At 38.9% G+C, this 21,501-nt stretch overlaps 1 protein-coding gene across 1 annotated transcript; it reads right to left on the reverse strand.

The window, feature by feature from the left end:
* Nucleotides 1-284: 284 nt before the first annotated feature.
* UNC93A (unc-93 homolog A) lies at nucleotides 285-20,081 on the reverse strand. Its single transcript, XM_032216031.1, has 8 exons — nucleotides 19,995-20,081; nucleotides 16,124-16,305; nucleotides 12,056-12,285; nucleotides 9,792-9,920; nucleotides 6,917-7,128; nucleotides 5,220-5,355; nucleotides 3,577-3,708; nucleotides 285-556 (listed from the first exon to the last, which is right to left on the reverse strand). Exons 1-8 carry the CDS (start codon nucleotides 20,079-20,081, stop codon nucleotides 285-287), a joined length of 1,380 nt encoding a protein of 459 aa, XP_032071922.1.
* Between the last annotated feature and the right edge of the window lie 1,420 nt (nucleotides 20,082-21,501).

Consider the following 21,501-nt stretch of genomic DNA (forward strand, 5'->3'; position numbering starts at 1 on the left):
TATTTATCTTTGTTCTAGGAATTCAGGTTGCCTACACAGGACTCCATCCTCTGATTTATTCCCCATAACAACCATCCTGTGAAGTTGGTTGGAGAGTCTATACAAGGAAAGTTCATAATACTCTGCAAAGTCTTTTCACAAAAGAAGAATAAAAAAAAATCCTGTGCACATTGTTAAAGCAGTGTCTTGAACCTTCTCATGGCCATCATTCTCTGTTGTCCAGTAAATGTCCTTATGGAAGCTTTGATTTGATTTAGAACCCTTTTCTGCATAGATTTCCTTACTTAGAGATTTGTTGATTGAGCATTTTGCTGTGATGTGATTGGCTCCTGGTTAGCAGTGTGAGGTGTTCCAGAAGACACTTTGGATTCCAGGTATTCGACTGCTCCGTATAAGACCATCGCCACAATCAGAACAGTTACGAGAATGTACAGTTTGATGGAGACGCTTAAGAAGGTGCTGTATCCAAAGGCTATGACAAAGCCCAATGACTCCCACAGGCGGTAATTTGCAAAGGCTGCCTCTTTGTGCTTCTCAAATAAAATTCCATAGAGAGCTATTAAAGAAAAATATATATAAGAGAGAATGATATCAGATAATCTTTACGATATCAGCTCAGATTTATGTTTTTTTAAACAGCAGTTGTCACCTATTTCAAACAAAGGTGATTCTGCATTACAATCTTTTATTATACCTCTCTTTTTGTGTCAAGTATTTTCAGAGCACTCTGTTATAGATAGGGATACCTTTTATGGCTGCAGGGAGGGAGTGTTCTGATCATATCAAACTCTTTGGTTTCCCATCTTTCTGCTCTGAATGGCAAGACTTTATTGAGTCTTTTCTCTTTTTACAGAGAGAAGTGGGTTTGTCCTCATTTGCTGCTTGAGATATTTTTAGCTTTGCAAATCTAAATGCAGCGCACACATATCCTGAACAAATGTATCGGGAATGAATGAAACTGAATCCTGCGTTTCTTTAGGTGTGCTTTAGGGGGAGCTCTTGATTAGTAGTAGCTCCCAACTCTAAAAGATAGCTTTGGGAGTGACTTGCTTTGGTTCTGAATGCTGATGAATTTTTGATCAATTCTCCTTAAAATGTTATGATATTTTGGTGAGAGAACTGGGCCAAAGGTCAGCAATGTTACTGGCTTTTAAACTGAGCTGTTCTTATACCGTATATAGCTTGGAGTAGTATATAGATAGTCCTTGTTTACTGATCACTCATTTAACAACTGTTTGAAGTGATGACAACACTGAAAAAGGAGATTTATGACTGGTCCTCAAAGCTGTGGCTGTTACAGCATCCCTGTGATCACGTGATTGTGATTTGGGCTTTTTGCAATTTAGGTGTGAATTTAGGATACTTGCAGCGTCCTGCGAACATGTGATTGCCATTTGTGACATTCACAACTGACTTCAGACAACCAGAGCCAATGAGGAAATCAGATATGTGATGTTGCACTTAATCATCTGCAGTGGTTTGCTTAATGACCACAACTGGAACGGACAGTGTAAGTCAGCTCAGTTAAAAACTGCATTACCTAGCAACAGAATTGCTGGTCCCAATTGCTGTTGATATGTGAAGAATATCTGCAATCCTAAAGCGTGGTTCTACTATGTAACTACTCTGTAAAAGAAAAAGAAAGAACTTCTGAGCATGCAAGGAGAGCATACAGGGTCTTTTACAGAGACTACGGGAACGACATTAGATTCTTTAAGTGGTATGCAGCTTTTATAACATTACTTAGCATGAACTCATGTAACCATTAGATAATTTAGATCAATGTTTCTCAACCTTGACTAGTTGAAGTCCACCCATCCTCAAGTGGCCAAGATAGATAATTAAGAAGCTGAAGGAAGAACACATAGCCTTCATCTGCTAATTTCTGGCTGCAATCACTGCCTGTGAAATAGCGGAGGGATTAAGTGGCATAAAATGAGTGAATGAGATAAGGGTGGTCTTGGCCCATCATATTAACCATTACATTGAGCCATGGTGGCGTAGTGGTTAAAATACAATAGTGAAGGCTACTTCTGCTGGCTGCAATTTGGCAGTTCAACTCTCATCAGGTTCAAGGTTGACTCAGCCGTTTATTCTTCTGAGGTCGGTAAAATGAAGACCCAGATTGTTGGGGGCAATATTCTGACTGTAAATTGCTTAGAGAGGGCTGTAAAGCACTGTGAAGTGGTATATAAGTCTATTGCTATATCCTACAGAACCAGATGTACAATCTAAGTTTTATTCTTAGATTGGTGATGTGATGTCTCCCAGAAATGGGAAAGGAAATACATAAAGTTTTTTTTTTAAAAATAGCCCAGACACTGCTAAGCAAAATAATCCCACAAATAGAAGTTCATAAAGACACAGACATCATCTTTCTTTCCCTCTCCATCCTCTATAGTAAATTCTTTAAAATGTTTTCTATTCAACAGTTTATTTGTTAATTCTTCTTAATTATACTATCGGACATAAGTGCATTTATGCAAATAGTAATTTTAAATGCCTTCTGTCCAACCTATAATTCTGGGAATCCCAGGCAATTCCCCTTTAATTATTAATCAGGGTTAATCTTGCTTAGCTTCTGAGATCAGCTATGGTCTGCTGGATACTATTTGTCAGTGCAATGATAAAAAATAAATCTTTACCCATAAATTTCAAATGGACTATAAAAAAACAACAGATACAAAATAGGCTGTGATGTTACATTATGATAGTTTACCAATGATCTTTCTTAATTTTCCTGTTCCTTCCCTCTCCTTTTGTAGTGTTAGTTTAGTAATTTGAGCTTATCATTTCTCAGAACTGAAAAGGCAAGCAGAAACACACAAAGATATTTGAATGAAACCTAAACAAGCCTGGTTGCGGGGTGATGCAGAACTTCAGGGTGGCAATCAGTAAAAAAAACACGCCTCCTTCAAAGGGTCTTACTAAAGTTGATTGATGCCAGGCCACTCCCTGGCAGTGAAATTCTAGATGGAGTATGCAGAATATCTTGCCTTCTAAGATAAATGTATAAGATAAATATGTTGCTAAGTTTTAACAATCCTCGGGGATCAAATAATTTTATGGGTTTGGGATGAATTTGACTCAGCTCATTATTTTAAAGGGAACTTATGCATCCAACACTCTGACTATCCAAACTGCAATACAAAATCCTTCAGGTTTTTTCCCTTTTCAGAATTTTACAATGTATTTTCTTCCTACTGAAATGGAGAAGGTGAAAAAAGAGCATGCTTTATAAAAAGCCTTGCATTAAAAGGGACCGATTAAGAGGAAATGCAACTATATATGTTTGAGAAATTGTATACACTTTTACAGACACAGAAATGTAGGTGGATCTTCTTGCAGATTTTAAACAAGTCATTAGATTTGCATAGAAATAGAGCAGGATCATTATGCACAGAAGGATAGGCCTAAATGGCCATCCACAAACATCACATAGATCAATCTAACAGTTCATGCCAAGGAGGCCCTTTCCAGTAAGGCTAATACAGTTGCTGATATTATCTCCTTTGCATAAAACCTACAATCCTATTTCAATCTTTCTGCTGGCCTTCTCTAACTATAAATGCTTACCGTTGGTTAGTGTTTGCAAGATAGCATCTGCTACACCCCAGATGGCAGGTATTATAAAAAATAGGGCAAGTTGGTTTGAGTAAGGTTTCCAGAGCAATAGCACTATTATGCAGCTGAGATGGAGAATGGCACCTGTTGGACGAGGCAAAGATCATGAGAAAACAGTAAAGCACATTCCAATTCAGACTAAAGAACTGCTTGTCATCATAGGACCCGGAATGCACCTTAGCTATAACTTCCTTTCTAGCACCCAGTAAACTCTGGAAGAAAGAAGCAGGATTGGTCCAGACAAGGAAACGATATTTTCTATTGCCACAAAAGACAGGACTAGAACCAATGGGTTAAAACAAAGGAAGGTGGTTTAGACTAGACATTAGGAATAATCTCTTGATTGTATGTAAGTGTTAGGCAGTGGAAAAGGCTGCCACATTATGGAGCAAGTTCTCATTTGCTAAAGGTTTTCCACAGAAGGTGGATGATCATCTACTAGATATACTGTAGGGCAGGGATGTCAAACTCGCAGCCCGGATGTGTCACATGCTGGCCACCCCCATTCCCCCAGTTTAGTGAAGGGGAAAAATGTTGTGATATGTCACGTGACAACAACATAACGCCACATGTTCGATGTCCCTGCTGTAGGGAATCTTGCATTGAGCCAGATGCTGGTCTACATGACCTCTAAGGTATCTTCCTCTCTATGGTTCTAGGGCTCAAGTATTTCATATATCACCTGACCTCTCTCATTCAGGCAGTCTTTTGTCAAGCTGCCACATTAGCCTCTAAAAAGATGCTAATGCTCTAATATGCCTTTAAAGCAGCAGACTCCTTTTGCTATTCCAATAAATAGTAAAATAGTCACATTTGTGTAAGATCTAACGCAATTTTTCCAAAACATTTTCAAAGTAGGCATAGCCTTAAGACCATTTTTTTGTAAAAAAAATATTACCCTGTTTCCCTGAAAATAAGAGCTCCCTGGATAATAAGCCCAATTGGGCTTTTGAGTGCATGCGCTAAAATAAGCCCTCCCGAAAATATAAGCCCTCCTCAAAAATATTGTAATGCAGCAGCAGCCATGAGGTGACCATGCTCACCACTTCCTGCACCTCAAAAATAATAAGACCTCCCTGAAAAAAAGGCCAAGCGCTTATTTCAGGAGTGAAAAGAAAATAAGACCCTGTCCTATTTTCGGGGAAAGACGGTACCTATATCAATACATTATAAAAAGAGTACCAGAATTGATGATATGAGGTCAGATACTGAACTTAATAAGCTGGATCATGAAATTACATGAAGCCCCACAAATCAGGTGATTTCCAGGACACCTTCTCCAAGTTGGAAACCTTCAGTTCCTTTACCTACAGATGGTTTTCTGAGAACTCTTGGAGTTACAGTGAATTATAATTCTGGTACCCTTGGAGAATTCTTCAATAAAGTTACTGATTCAGCAAATATATTTATATAACTATTGGGACTGTTGCTTTGTCATCTTGCTAGTGATGGGAAACTATGTTCTTCAGCAATTGCTTAACTTGTATCCTATTTCTCAAAGCTCAAGTCAAATCCACCCAGGCCATTACACTAGATAATGGGCCATATAAATGTAATAAAATGTAATTTAAAAAACCCAGTTAGCCTTTACCTACCCAATGTAAAGAGAACCTTTCTACCGGTGAACTGGTAAATCTTGCCAAACAGCAAGGAGGCGAGTGAGTTTGTAGCTGAAAAGCAGATCATCACATATCCAACGAAGTTTATCCCAAGAGCACAGGTCACATAGGACTATAAAGAAAGTGGGAAAGAGAGAGGTGCCCACAGTTATTTTATTATACAGAGCAGCAGCTTCAATTTTCTTGTTTGCAGTTAAAGGCCTGATGGGTGCTTCAGAGTGCAGGTGTTGAATATTCATGCCACACTTACATGATCAATAAAGCTATTCCCTGTCTCGCTATAGAGCCTCTAAATGCAGTGTGCAGCTGCTGTGCAATATGGGTAGACAGCCAGGACTTTGATCAGCTATTGCAGCTGTTCTTAAGCACAAAAACAAGTGAAAACTGGACCTGAAGTTGAAAAGACATAACCTACTCATTCTCAAAGTAGTATCCTCCAGGTGTGTTGTAATTGCTTGATAGCCTACCCTTTGGGTTTCTGCCTGTTCCAGCAATCTAATAGAGGTAACATGTTCAGGGTCTCCTTGATGAAACAATATCATCTGGGAGGTTCTGGGAAGTGTACCTTCATTCTCATGGTGTCTGCCTTACGGAAGAGCCTCCCCCTGGACAGACTCACCCCTTTCGGCCTTCTGGAAGATTGTAATGACTTGGCTTTTCCCCTAGCATAGGAATTGGATTCTAATGGAACTCTGGCATTTGTATGTGTAACATATTGACAATGAGCTTTTTTATAGGTGCTTCAACTTGTTTTTTAAAATTATTTTATATTATGTTTTCACCTACTCGAGATTCCACTGGTGGCCATATAAATGTAATAAAATGTAATTTAAAAAACCCCAGTCATTTCAACACACTGGAATTCTTAGCAAAGATAGAATTCTTTGGACATATTGACAAGGAATTCTGAAAGTTTTAATTCTGATGCAACTGGAATATAAAAACCTGGATACGCTCCTGAGTTTGGAGCACTCCATGCGCCAAGAGTTCTGCTTCTCGCTATATTATTAATGGGACAGATGTCTCATTTTTGTATGTATTGAAAAGTTTTAATATCATTTACCATTTTAACATTTTTATTGTTTTTATTGTTTTTATTGTTTTATGATGTTTTTCAAATTTTAATTGTAATATATGTTTTGAATTGTGAGCTGCCCAGAGTCATTTGCTGAGATGGGCAGCTATAGAAATCCAAGGAATGAATGAATGAATGAATGAATGAATGAATGAATGAATGAATGAATCTGTCTGTCTGTCTGTCTGTCTGTCTGCCTGCCTGCCTGTCTGCGTGCCTACCTACTCTTTGAATAAATCATTTTGATGAAGTGATTTATAAATTAACAGTTCATACTGTGTAAAGAACCAAAAACTATGCCTAGGAAATAGTTCTCCTAGAAGGCCTTGCTACCTATACTTATGTTCTTTAATCCCAGTATGATTCCCAAATGGTTGTATTGTTTCTTTTTAAAACATTTCCAAGAATTAGAGCCAAAGGGAATACATAGGTGACTAAATCTGGTGGCACATCATTTAAATGAGTTTTCTAGTCCCTTGAGAGAGAGAGTCTACCCTAGGTATTCTGTGGTGCGATTCTGTGGTGAACTTCTGCTCCTTCTGCATTTTTTCACTTAGCACCTTAAATAGATTAGATAAACCTATATTTTATAACCCACCTTATTGTAGTCACTGGCCAGGAATCCTTGCTCAAGTCCACTATACATAGTCAAAGGTATCAAGAGACACTGGCGTTTATCTTTAAGATGTTGAAATGTTTCCAGAAAAGTGGATCTAAAAGATGACCTGGACTTTTCTTCACTCTCTGCTTGGTTGGTTGAGATTTGATCCAGAAATATAGTCACTAGCAACACAGCTAGAATCTCACTAGCTGAGAAATGAAAGGAAGTATTTGAACCAACAAAATTAAAAGGGTACATTGTGTTTGGAAAAATTGGTGTTTAATAATAAAGTCATATTTCTTGGCTTATTAAGTGCTACTAATTTAAATTAGCAATATTAAAAATATCTTCTTTTAACCCAAAGCAAAATACTTTTTGGGCATCCTTTTTTCACAATTTTTTTTTTGCTCAGCTGTGACGTTTGTGTTATGACAGATAGCAGGAAAAAAACAACAACCCCACAATCTGCTGTTGCATTAAACATTTGTTACCATTCCAGGTCAAAACAAAGGCTTTACTGAGATTAGCATGAATATGGTATCACACATCTGTCAATATTGCTTCTTCTCTGGATAAGCATATTTTTGAGCCATTTCCTTGCAATGATAGTATTTTCTAAATTACATGTGAAAGGACATTATACTTAAAGCAGAAATGTTAATTTTTATTATATTACATGGATGGAAGTTGAAGTAAATTCAATCCAATCAAAAGGATTGAATATACTGTATGAATTGAAATGATCTACAAAATATTCAGAATTTGGTAAGATTTACTGTTTCTCTGTATCTATTTTGAATGGAAAATGTTACCTTCAGAGTCAAAGCATGTCATGTCAAAGCATAATATTTTGATCCCTAATATTTGAAAATATTTGACACATGACACCCCCTGCATGCACCCCACCCCCATATATGCGCAGCAGAGATCTGAAAACCAGCTGGCTAATGGGAGGTGCGCATGCATGCATGGTGGAGCTGAGCTGGGATGATGACTCATGTGCCTCCAGAGAGGGCTCTGTGTGCCACCTGTGGCATGTGTGCCATAAATTCGCCATCATGGCCCTATACTATGGTTGGTTGAACTTCGTTGGACTTGGCCTATAGCTTTTCATTCTCAGATTCTGATTCAATTGAGATTTCTTCCTACATCCAGTCCTGAGTGAAGGAGAAATCCAGAAAAGCCTTATATGCTATGAACACAGATACCACAAAATATGATCCACTTCTTTCTGCAGTGTTCCTAAGAGCATTTAAAGGACTAGCAAGAAACAATGGATTTTAATTAAAAGGGAGATGTTTTTGATTGTATAAAGGTCGTCTAATAAGGGAATGGACGGCTTTGAGAGATGGCGGACTCTCCTTCACTAAAGCATTTAAACCAGAGGTGGGTTGCTCCTGGTTCAGCCCAGATTGGTTGAACTAGTAGTGGCGGTGGCAGGAGGCTCTGCCCACCTGCCCGGACACTTCTGCGCATGCACAGAAGCATTGCGTGCGTGTGTGAACCAAGAATTAAAAAAATGGAAACCCACCACTGATTTAGCAATAGCAATAGCAGTTAGACATATACCGCTTCATAGGGCTTTCAGCCCTCTCTAAGCAGTTTACAGAGTCAGCATATTGCCCCCAACAACAATCCGGGTCCTCATTTTACCCACCTCGGAAGAATGGAAGACTGAGTCAACCCTGAGCCGGTGAGATTTGAACAGCTGAACTGCAGAACTGCAGTCAGCTGAAGTAGCCTGTAGTGCTGCATTTAACTACTGTGCCACCTAGGCTCTTTAAACAAAACTAGACAGACATCTGATGTCAGGGATGCTTTAAGAGTAGATTCTTCCTCTGGTGTGGATATTATCTAATATCCTGTTCAAATTTACATGTAGGAATTATAATATATATATATATATATATATATATATATATATATATATATATATATATATATGGTGTCATTTTTCTCATTTTAGCAAATATATGAATAATTTATAAATCCTGTTTAAAGCTTAGGGGATCCTACTGTAAACTTCTCAATTTTTCTTATTTGTCTTTGGTCAATTAATGATTTTCCATATATTGAAATTCAGTGTCATCGATCCTCATCACTGGTGAACCTTGATCTCTATTTGTATTGTATTGTATTGTATTTGGTTTATTTGTATGCCGCCCTTCTCCAGGAGGGACTCAGGGCGGCGAACAACTCAGAGGGGAAAGGGAACATAAACAACAGTACACAGCTGCTATTTGAAGGTTAAAGGAATTTAAATCTTGCCATGTTGGAGCGCAAGGCATGAAAAGCAAATTTCCTAGAACAGGGGTGTCAAACTCAAGGTCTGCAGACCGAATCCGGCCTGTGGGGTGCTTAGATCTGTGGGGCCACCCTGGAAACAGTGAAGGATCGACCCACAGTGGCTCTCCCATCAAAAACGGGCTCCCAAGCTCCATTTTTTGCTGCAACCACCTCCTGCAACCCTCTGCCAGCAAAAACAGAGCTTGGGAGGGTGGCCCTCCCGAGCTCTGTTTTTTGCTGGCAGAGGGTTGCAGGAGGCCATTGCAGCTGAAAATGGAGCTTGAGAGCCCGTTTTCACTGGCAGAGCACTTGGGCTGCCACAGGCACCCCCAACAAGAGGGACATCAAGCTGGCCATGCCCACCACAGCTCTCCAAAGTCAAACACAACCCTGAGGTGGCCCTCAATGAAATCGAGTTTGACACCCCTGTCCTAGACAATCTTCCATCAAAACACTACCTAAACCAAGAACCTCACTTGAGTAAGGTCCAGCATTATATAACTTTAAAATGTGCTCTGATACATTATGCATACAAATTATGCATATTTTCCTTCATCATATGTCAAAGATGCGTGAGAGGGCTTACCTGTGTAGATTCCCATCAAAGTATAGATCAAAGTATTAGATGGTCCTTTTGATGTCACAGTCCTATTTGTGGTGTTTACCATGCAACTGCCTACACCACAGCACACCAGATCTGTTTCTGTGAGATTTACTATTACATTAAAAACAAAAGGAAACAGGGTTTTATTAATGGTCAAAATACAGACAAGAATGAAGGTTGTATAAGCAAATGAAGGCCAAATATACAATCCACTTGCAATTCCCTGTCATCAGTTTTAAGTTTTGTTTCAAAGAAAGTTAAACTGCATTGGTATTCTTATTTGTAATCTAAGAAATATCTGTGGGGGTCTATGATATTTATTTCTTTCTTCTTTCTTTCTTTCTTTCATTCATTCATTCATTCGATTTCTATAACCACCCACCTCAGTCAAAGATTCTGGGTGGCTTACAATTCAAAAAAGTATATTACAATTAAAAATACTAAAAACATTTTAAAACATCCATATTAAATATACATAGGAGCAAGATATTTGTTCTATTAGTAGTACAGCCTGGAAACGGGGCCATTGGCACCCTGTGCACCCCAGGCATGTAAACATAGGCAGGTTTTTAGGTCCTTATGAAAGGCTAACAGGGTTGGGGGCCATTCTAATCCCCTGTATACTCTGTTATAAAAAATAAATTCCTAAGTGGTCTTTCTTGTGCATTCATGCTGCAAAGTCCTTCTCTCTAAATTACTTTTAGTGGTCCAGAAGTTCAAGCAATTATATCAAGAACTTGCTAATGCGTTGATGCACATCAGTGATGGGATTCAAAATTTTTTACTACCAGTTCTGTGGGCGTGGCTTGGTGGGCATGGCATGGCTTGATGGGCGTGGCACGGTGGGCATGAAAGGGGAAGGGTACTGTAAAATCTCCATTCCCTCCCCACTCCAGGGAAAGGCTACTGCAAAATCCCCATTCCCTTCCAATGAGCAGGGACTCAGGAGGCAGAGAATAGATGAGGGGTCACTCTGGGGCAGAGGTGGGTTCCTACCAGTTCGCACCTATTCGGTAGAACCGGTTCATCAAATCTACCAAACCGGTTAGAGGAGGTTCCACAAGTGGACCTGGAAAGCAGGCCACACCTACAGAAGAGGTTCCAAATTTTTTTGAAACTCACCACTGGTCCTTGGATATGATTATTCTACACTATCATGCTCATATTTATAAAACTCAGTGCCTCTGTGAAAGGTAAGGATGACTACTGCGTTTGTGGTGCAATCAGAACATTGCGTGTGTTGAAGTTGTTTTAAAGCAAACCAAAGATGCCTTTTAAAAAACAAGTTTACATCATATTCTTATGCATGCCAGTGCTGTGTGTGAGGTAATTTAAGGTGGTTCTGACAAGTGTCATCGGCATCTTCATATCCGGTCACATGGGTGGCAAGCCACTCCCACAAAGGAGGCCACACCCACAGAGTAGGTTCGAACAATTTTTGAAGCCCACCACTGCTCTGGGGCCAGTCAGAGGTGGTATTTACCAGTTCTCTGAACTACTCAAAATTCCGCTACCGGTTCTCCAGAACTGGAAAGAATCTGTTGAATACCACCTCTGATAAAGGTGGTATTGATAAAATAGAACAATTATTTGTGACCCCCCCCTAAACCAATAACTGTGCCTTTGAGATGAATATGAGATTTTGAAACTTTTCAAGAATACCATTAACAGTTTCTGATTTGTTCCTAATAGTAATATTTGGTCAATCAGGAAATGTTACCCATTATGAATACAACTTTGTAAAATTGCCCCTTTAGTAATGATTTTAATTAGTAACATTCAATCCCTAACTATTTCTTAAAAGAACTGACTACTCTTGCAATCCATCTAGTCTCTATTATCCTTACATTAAAGGATTAAATCAAACTTAAAATAAAAACAATTAAAACATAGAATATAAATCCATAGACTGATTCTTTAATGTAAATGCTAGAAACATTATTTGTTAGAGTCATCTTGGTACTTTATCAGATGATTAGTAAAACTAGTGCAAAATTGCATGGGATTATCTAACATGCTAAACCAAAATCAAACAAATTATGTTCCGGTTTAGGGCAATATATGAACTATATCTGGAATCAGTTATTTGCAAGCCCAAGAGGCAAAGTTAAGAGAACAAAGATCGGCTATAATACTAGGAAAAGAATTTTAAAAGCTTTAAAATATTTCCTTTCTCGTTACATGCTTTACAAATAACATAGGCTTCATGTGTCTTCTTTACTACATGTCTACTTACACATAATTACCTTTATTGGGAGTCTGGCCAAAAACCAGAGATGCTATTAGATTCCCCCAGACTCCAGAGGATCGGTATATCAAAAAGAAGATTCCAAAATACTGGGTAACTATATATTTTCCAATTTTGCCCACTTTCTGAGCGTATAAATTGCCGGCCATGGTAAGATAAGTGCACTTGGCTGACCAGAGCGGGGCTGCTCCCAGCCCTAAGATCATTGATGTGGGGATGAGTGTGAACCTGTCAAAAACACTTAATGTGGTTATTTTTATGAAACAAAACATAATCCCAAAATACTTAGCATTCCACTGAATTTCAGAGAAATTTGCTAATTGTACTCCCTCTGCAAAAACAAAAACAGAATGCAAGGGAGGCAAATAATGATTCACATGTTTTGTATCTACACTCTAATGACAAATCCTTACAGAGTTGCGTAAGAAGTCATGATACAAGTACAGAATTAAAGCATCACCAACAGAAGTTCAAATTGCATCTTTCCAATATTGGCACTATAGACTCAAGTGATGTCCACCCACTATTTGCCTAGTATAACAGGATTGGCTGTTTCTGGGTAGGGTTTCCAGAGTGAACCAGGCATTAATAAAATCAAAATCAAAACTAGCCTGTGTAAAGAATTTTATATGCAATGACCCTGTGAGTGGCTCAGAAGCTGCAGCTGCATAAAATGAAACAATATGTTTGTTCAGATGGACTCCTTACCATTCATATTTAAAATGTATTTCCTAAATTTGTAGTCAGTTTATTTATTTATTTTATTTATTTAGTTTGTCAAACATGTAAAAAAAAACAACAGGTATAAGTATAAACATAAATATGAACAGTAAATGGGGACAGATTTGATCCAGAAATTAGAAAAAAAAAAACCAGGGGTGCTCAAACTTGACAGCTTTAAGACTTGCGGACTTCAACTCCCAGAATTCCTCCTCTTGCTCTTCATCTTGATGATGTCCAGATGGGAGGGGGGAGGGAGCTGGAACCGGTTCTAAAAGGCACTGTAGATTTGTGGAACCTCTTCTATAGAAGAGGTTACAACTGGCAGGAACCCACCCCTGCCCCTTACACACCTCTTAGGAATGGGGTGAAGTCAATGGTAGATAGTCTTAAGTTAAAATTATGGGGGTTTGGGGATATTTGGTGTAGTGTTAATAGTTTGGTGTAATGTTGAAGGCATCAGGCTTGAAAGTAGGAGATGGTGAGTAGCCTGCTTTAGGCACAAAGCCAGCTCGGTGACCTTTGGCCAGTCACTTCCTCTTAGCCCTAGCAGAGGAGGCAATGACAAACCACTAACCAAAAAGTTTGCCAAGAAAACTGCAGTCAGTTGCTAGCAGTCAAAAACTGACTTGAAGGCACACAAACACACATGTTTTTAAGGCATCACACATTTCTGAGGGTTCAAGGCAGTTTACAGAATAGGTCTTTCTTTTTACCCCCATGGCAACAGTCCTTTGAAATAGGATGGGCTGAGAGAAAATTGTGAGCTATAATTCTGGAATGTCCATATCACTATACTACTTGAGTCTGACTGTCTAATATAATGAAACACAGGATATTCCAGAGGTGCTATGCCTACTAGGGATAGATTGCTATGCATATAGTCCTTGACTTACGAGCTCAAATTTCCACAAACTGTGATCAGAACTTCCATTGATAAGCTAGGCAGTTGTTAGTGAGTCATCCCCAATTTCATAAACTTTTCTTTGCTGTGGGTCTTAAGTGAATCACCATGATCATTAAATGAATCAGGTAGTTATTAAGTGAAATCCATCTTCCTCTATTGCAGGGGTCAGCAATCCATGGCTCTGGAGCTGCATGTGGCTCTTTCATCCCTCTGTTGTGGCTCCCTGTCGCTGGTCGGCTCCACAATTGATAGGGCTTTCGGTTAGGAGAGGTAGAGGAAAGAGGACACTGTGCTAGGAGACTCTATGTTGGGGGAACCAGACTTCTGGTCAGCTCCAGAACTGAATTGGGGGGGGGGGGGGTTCCGGTTAGGACATTTATGGTTCTTGGAGTGTTTAAGGTTGCCGACCCCTGCCCTATTGACTGTTTATTGGAAGCCAGCTGGGAAGGTCATAAATGGTAATCCTGTGGCTCTGAGATGCTGCAACTATGAGAAATATATATCAGCTGCCAAGCACACACATTTTGATCACATGACTATGGGGACATTGTGAAGATTGTATAGTAAATACAAGGTCTGGTTGCAAGTTACTTTTTTCAGCCCTTTGAACAATCATGAAATGAATGGTTGTAAGTTAAGGACTATTTATAAGAACACATAAAACCAGCCCTCATAATAGGAGAAGAAATGGCTTTTAAAAAGTTTAATGGTCAAACTACAACTTATTTATGGCTGCATAAAGTTACCACGTTTTTTTATCATGTGATACTATCGATTCTTTTGTACTCATTAGAGGTTGGTGGCAGAGGTGATATTCAGCAGGTTCTGACCAGTTCTGGAGAACCGGGAATGGATATTTTGAGTAGTTTGGAGAACCAATAAATACCACCTCTGTCCTGCCCCACCCCTATCTATTCTCTGCCTCCCGAGTCCCAGCTGATCGGCAGGGAATGGGGATTTTGCAGTAACCTTCCCCTGGAATGGGGAGGGAATGGAGATTTTACAGTATCCTTCCCCTGCCACGCCCACCAAGCCACGCCCATCAAGCCACACCCATAGAACCAGTAGTAAAAATTTTGAATCCCACCACTGGTTGGTGGAAATTAAAGTTACATGGGTTACATAGCATTCCCCAGGAATGGAGGGCTAGTACCCTCTGGATATTTTGCGGGGAGGGTTGTCTCCTCCCAGACTTCTACTGCTAAAAAAAACAAAACCACAAACCAGGGATCTGCAAAACCATCTTAATCATCTATAGAATGGTCTAGAGGAGTGCTTTGCTGGCTGAGGAACTCTGGGAGTTGAAGTCTACAGATCTTAAAGTTGCCAAGGTTGGAGACCACTGGTCTAGAGCAACGGCTGCAGTTTTACAGATGGAAATTGTGGCATAAATCCTACCCATATGGCTATCCCTCAAACCCCAAACTGGTAAGACTATTTGAGATCTGCTTCTCCCAGCGTCTTACTTTAAGTACATCTGAAAATGATCTTGATGTGGGTGAAGAAATGGTCAAAACTAAGTGAGGCAGAAGAAATACACCAAAGATATTCACCACAAATCTGATCTTTTCTTTCTTTTCCCCTGTTTTTCCAAGGGCAGGGAACTGTTGCTGCGCTTTCATTCCCTATTTCCATTGACCAATAAAAGTTCTATCCAGACTGAAACTGGTATCATTTTGAGGCCTGGCCTGATCTCAAATATTTAAAAGCTCTTTCTTACCTTCACTTCATTTTAGGGAGCCAAAGGCCCCAATTTCATTCTTTAAAAACTCACATACAAAGTTGGGTTTTGGCTCTGTTCATTTGAAGATCTTGGCATGTTATAAAAAACTCAATTCTTACCTTCTAGTCAATAAAAGTTGCATACCTCTTCTATAGATATTCCTCCATTTCCCTTTCCAGCTGTTGTCTGCTGATTCCTCAAGTATCAGTAATGTTTTTAGTGTCAAAGCATTCAGTTTGGTGCTATCATTAAAAACATTTACTTGTCCCTATCAAATCCTAAAGTGACTTTCAATCTTAGGTTTTGTGAAGCCCAAGCCATCTAATGAACAAACATCCATTTATTTACTATACTTTTCACCATTTAGTTATATTCAATTAGATCTTTCATGGTGGTATCCCACTAGAGATATGTCAGCCAGAAATTGTATCTGTCCCCCCAAATGTGTAGGAATGGAGCAGGCAGGTAGAGGGGGTGGTGGGGTTAAGTATTTTGTAAGTTTGGAGTCCTTGCATTCCCACAAGCATTCCAAGTTCAACCCCTCCTGAATTCTGTTGATCTTTATCTGTTGACAATTTATTGTTGAACTTTAGTTGACCACATAGTTTATCAGGTTGAATAAATATTTCATGCTGCAACCTCATGAATGGTCCTGATTTTTTTGTATCTGACAAAATGCATTGCAAATGTCATAGGAATTAGGAAATACTAATTACCAGCTGGCATAGAAGTTTCCCAAAGAGAATGTAATGTAGCAGCACATTGAGCCTACTATGGTCCATTTGCATCCAAATTTCTTAATGATGACTGATGGGAGAAACATGGAGGACAGGATGAGAGTACCATAGATCATACTCAGGGAGGCAACTCCCAGGCCTTCTTCAGAGTGGAGGCTGCTCTGTACAGACAAAATGCAACGGTGGCACATATTTATAGCAAACACAATAATACATGAGTGACAATGATGAATAGAAAAAGAGGAAGAGACAGTTAAGACAGAGAAGTTTGGCAATGAAACTATGATATCAAACACATATGACAAATGCATTGTCATTACAAAATGCTGTCTGTGCTTACTGTGTCCTGATCTCTGAAGAAATCAGAGTGTTTGAGTAATGATATCATCACACACATTTCATCAAGCCTCCTTACCCTCATGGGTGCCCACAAATCAAGCTCCTCTTTTGGGACACTCAGACTCATCAGTCTTTATTGCACAGAGCAATGAAAATGCAGTGTGACTCTTGCTTTAGAAAAGAACCGGATTGACCAAGTGATCAATTGCCACCAATGACCAGTTAAAGGGCTAATGATTATCCAAAGCTACTTCAGCCAGAGAACGTTAGTTGGTACATTTTGCAGATGGAGCAAACAGTTAAGAGGGTGCATTCTCTGTCCATTATGCACAGCTGCATAATGGACAGAGAAAGTGACTTTGTTATAGTTTCTTTCAGAGGCTGTAAAGGAGATGGTAGGAGTTTTGTATTTTCATAATTGCAAGGATTTGAATCTTTGAAAGTAATCTTACACTAAGGAAGTATTAGCACATCTGACCCTGTTTTCTGTCTGGTCTGCCTGGGATGATTGACAGTTCATGTAGTCATGGAGGGATAGCAGGCAGTTGGAAGTGAATATTGTTGAAAGGAGAGAGATGCTGAGGATTTTCTGCCCTCATACAAGAAAAAATATTTGGTCACATCACCAGGATCACTGCCCTTATCTTGAGGCACTTATGATTTATTTCAATTTGGGGGTTAAAACTTTCGTCCATTATGCAATCTCACCTCATTCATTTGAAAACAAAGAAAATCAGATTTTCTTAAGGCAGCATAAAGAATATGAACATTACAGAGAATAGTTTTAATAGCAATTAAAAGACACAATGAAATAAATAAAGCATCCACCATAGTGCATTAAATACACTATGCAATATGTGTTTAATATAATACATGAATATGTATTATACAATACATACATGTATACATATAAATGTACATGATCAGAAAAAAATGAAAGCAGAGAAATGTGAAAAGCAAATGAGGGAGGGAGGGAGGGAGAGTGAGTGTACAATTCATTACACAGGTCTGCAAAAAAATAATAATCGAGAGCTGTTTTGGTTATTCCACGTAATCTTTATGTTTTTTGGTGCGCTGAATCTGAAAATGACCTCCATTTTGTCATAGGACATCATGTTTCCTGACAATTTTAGGTAACTGTGTTAAATAGGGCAATACCTCAAAATAAATGGAAATAGACTTATAAAATTAAAGTTTTATTACAATATTTTCATGAAAATTGTTTTCTGAACTGAAATGAGCTCATCTACACACACTAAACTCAATTCTTCTTCCTTGTGAGGCTCCTCTTGGTGCATTTATGCTTGCTCCATTTTCCCTGGTATCTCCTTTCCATCTCTTTAATGTCATGGTGGAATTGTTCACCTTGTTCCTCACTCACAGCTCCCAAATTTTCAGGAAAGAAGTCAAGGTGGGACTGGAGGAAATGCACTTTCAAACTCATCAGGCAACCTAAAGCTTGAAATGCTTTCAGCATTCTTCCAACAAAGTTTTTGTAGCGAGGATCTTTGTTATTGCCTAAAAATTTCTGTACGACTTCTTTAAATGCAATCTACCTTTCTTTTTGAGGATCCGTCATGGTATTGACAAACTCTTGATCAACTATAAGCCTTCTAATGTCTGGTCCGACAAACAATTTTGCCTCTGACAGGCATGGAAACTTGGTGACCAAGTATTTGAAGCATTTTCCATCTCTTGGAAGTGATTTTATGAATTGCTTCATCAATCCCAATTTTATGTGGAGAGGGGGGTAGAAGAACTTTATGGGAAGGTACCAAAGTTTCTCGGAGGACATTTTTTTCACCGACTGTTAGCATCCTTGGCTGCCAACTTTTCTTGGTCCAGTGATTTTGTCAGCCTCGACTGTCCCATAGACACTGAAAACAAGGGTATTTGGTATACCCAGCTTGTTGCATGCACAAGACCTTCAAGTCCCCATACACTTGCCAACCATGGTCTTCATATTTAAGTTTACGAAGAACCAATTCCAAGTTCTCGTAGGTTGCCTTCAAGTGTACGGAATGACCTACAGGTATGGAAGTGTAAAAACCATTGTAGAGTAAAACTGCTTTGAGACCCCTTTTTTTGAAGAATCTATAAAAAGATGTCATTGCTCTGAATCATACTGGATTTTAAATTGACCCATCAGACCTTCGACATCGATGCAATAAACCAACTTGTCTTCCTGGGCAAAGTAAGGAACAAACTCCTTTTCATGATGTCTGAACCATGAAGATGACACTCCTGGCAACAATAAATTCCTGCTTTTCAGCCTTGATTCAAGTAACTCAGCGGCATTTTTGGGAAGATTCAAGTCTCTTACAAATCATTCATCTCCTCCTGAGAAAATAATTTTGGTCTTGTATCATCTTCAAAGTCAGAACTTGATTCATCATCTGGTTCAGGTATTACTTTACCTTCATTGGAGCTAGGTATCTCTTCCAAGGTAGCAGGGGGCTGGGGTACTGGTATATCTGTGCCATGGGGGATGGGACTAATTGCTGAGTGAAGATTGGGGTATGAAATGGAATGCTTCCATTTGGAATTAAACCCTTTCACATCGCATGAACAAAAGTAACAGTCATCACTATGGTTCTTTTGCTCTTGCCATACTATAGGAATCCCATAACGGAAATATTTTTTCTTACCTTTGAACCAGTTTTGGAAGTCCTCAACACACTGTTTTCACACTTTATGAGGTGCCCAAACTTTATCTTGATCTCCAATTTTTAGTCCAAAGTATGCAAAGTATACTTTTTTTCACAAAGTCTGTAATGTTCTGCTGTTGCTTCAACACTGTATATTTACCACAGATGAAACAGAAACTGTCTGGCAAATTAATACACTTTCATGGAGCCATAACGAGCTAACATAAATTGTGATGAAAAAGTGTGAACAGCCTAGAACCAAGAACCTGATGATGATTCGTGCACAAGTGTGGCATGCAGGAGAGAGCAGCTCTGGGTCTGTACACGAGATGTCACAGTGCTGGCCACGCCCCCTGCACTGCCCGGAGATGCTGCTATCTGCCCTGTGTCTCCCTCCCACTGGATTATTCGGGAAAGATTAACCCCTTCTACCATTAGAAGCACAGACTTAAAACTTGCTTAGCTTATGTATATATTGCTGACCATCAGATTTACAGTGCTATTTTTTTTACATAACTCGGATAAACCCTTTAAGGTTTTCTTTGGCATTTTATATCTTAAATGCACTTATGTGAATTAATTAATAGTAATTTGGACTTTAAATTTGGTTAAAAACCCATAATATAAAAAAATACCAAAAATTATTTTTTTTTATAAATTTGAAGACAATTTTGCATGTTGTGGCAAATCATGATGTCTAGGAGTTTTTTCAATATTTTATTTGTTTTCAGCACACCAAAATACATGGAAATTAGATGAAAATAATCAAACAGCCTTTTAGTTGCAGACCTGTGAATTATCTGCATATACTGGAATGAATAATGCACAACAGGATCTCACAGATCCAAATAAAGTTCACCTACCTGAAGATTTTGGAGTCCTCCATAAGCAGTAAAAAGAAATGTGAATCCAAATGACATCACAAGAATGTTTTTCAGATATGAATCCATAGCTGAGTCATAGAAGTTCCCAGTGGAGAAACCTGGCTTTCCTTCACCTTTAACACAAAGGAATCATGTTAGCTACATGAATACTGCCCACAAATGTTGCCTTCTTCAGCTTTGAAAATGCTACAGGTCTGGTAGCAATGGTAAGAAATAGTACCAATTAACTTGATTTGAAGTATTGATTGGGTTCCACGCAAGGCGTATAACATTTGTATGAGGTCTTCCCTTACACCCAATTTTGCAAATCATTTCTAGCCAGAAGGCAGCTTTCCAGATTGCTTTTTTGAAACAGATCCTCCTTCCTTGCCCACTCACACTGAAGAAGAAATATATTTTAAGAAACAGGTGGGTGGGATACAGTTTTAGCTTAGCATGGAAAGGTCACTTGGAAAGTTGCAACACTTACTATCCCCCCAAATACTGTCCCTCAAACTACTTTCTTCCAGATATGTTGGAGTCCAATTCCCATCACATCCAGCCAGGATATGAGTAATTGGACTCCAAGATATTAGATATCTCTGTGATACTCTTGTGCTTTAAGTGTAGACACTTAAAAAAGAAAATTTATGTGCAACAAGCCAAATTAAACCGATCTACCTAGAACAAGAAGTTGAGAGTTCAACAGATGTACTGTAGATAGAAACGGAGAAATCAAGGAGCAGAGTACAGATACAAAACAGCACCAAGGACACATAAATTTAATAACAAACAAACAAACAAACACAATAAAATCATCCCAAACCATAAGAAAACTCTAGGCAGGTATGAAAAACTCAAGACAGAGGTCTTTCTGCCTCCAGGAATAGAAGATTATTTTTTGAATCATGGTTTGCAAACAATTGTTTATATAAATTGGGTTATATTTTTTTGTTGCCTTAGCGTGCCTGAGTTGTCAGTGGATCCAGAACACAACTCGCTTATCCATTTTCCTTTGCAGGGGCTGAATTTTCCAACTTCTTGTGAGTGAATCTTTCCAAAGGAATGTGCTGCCTCTTTACTGTAAGAATTTGTCAAGGCTGAAAAGTTTTTTTTTTAAAATTGTACCAAGCTCTGAGCGTACCTCAAAGGCCTGTGGTATGTCAGCCTTGACACTCTTTTAGTTTTTTCTGTCAGGGCACTTAAGATTAAGCTGACTCCAAAAGAGCCCAGACAGCCTTTGCATTTCTGCCTCAGCTCTTATACATGCAGGGAATTTAAAGAATGCCCCCCTTGAATACCTTCCTCACTATAGCAATGCAGGCCTGCCACAATAATTTGTTATAGAATGGACACTTCTAGCAAACCAAGGAACACCTTTATGTAGCTTTAAAAAGGAAAAAGAAAGAGCTCCATTTTTCCTTGAAGTTCAATTTTCCTTTTTTTCTAAACTTATTTCAGTTTGCTTACTAATGGGCTTCTTTGCATTTTTGTTTAGATGGTCATA

The sequence above is a fragment of the Thamnophis elegans genome, chromosome 4 (genome assembly GCF_009769535.1).
Source record: "Thamnophis elegans isolate rThaEle1 chromosome 4, rThaEle1.pri, whole genome shotgun sequence".
Lineage (NCBI taxonomy): Eukaryota > Metazoa > Chordata > Lepidosauria > Squamata > Colubridae > Thamnophis > Thamnophis elegans.

What these genes read in the sequence shown, in the direction of transcription:
- UNC93A (XM_032216031.1), bottom strand. Translation starts at nt 20,081, where the DNA reads ATGGATTCATATCTGAAAAACATTCTTGTGATGTCATTTGGATTCACA. An exon ending in TTTGATGGGAATCTACACAG is followed by an intron (nt 7,129 to 9,791) that starts GTAAGCCCTCTC and finishes TTCATTTCTCAG; the next exon opens with CTAGTGAGATTCTAGCTGTG. An exon ending in CTTGCAAACACTAACCAACG is followed by an intron (nt 557 to 3,576) that starts GTAAGCATTTAT and finishes TTTCTTTAATAG; the next exon opens with CTCTCTATGGAATTTTATTT.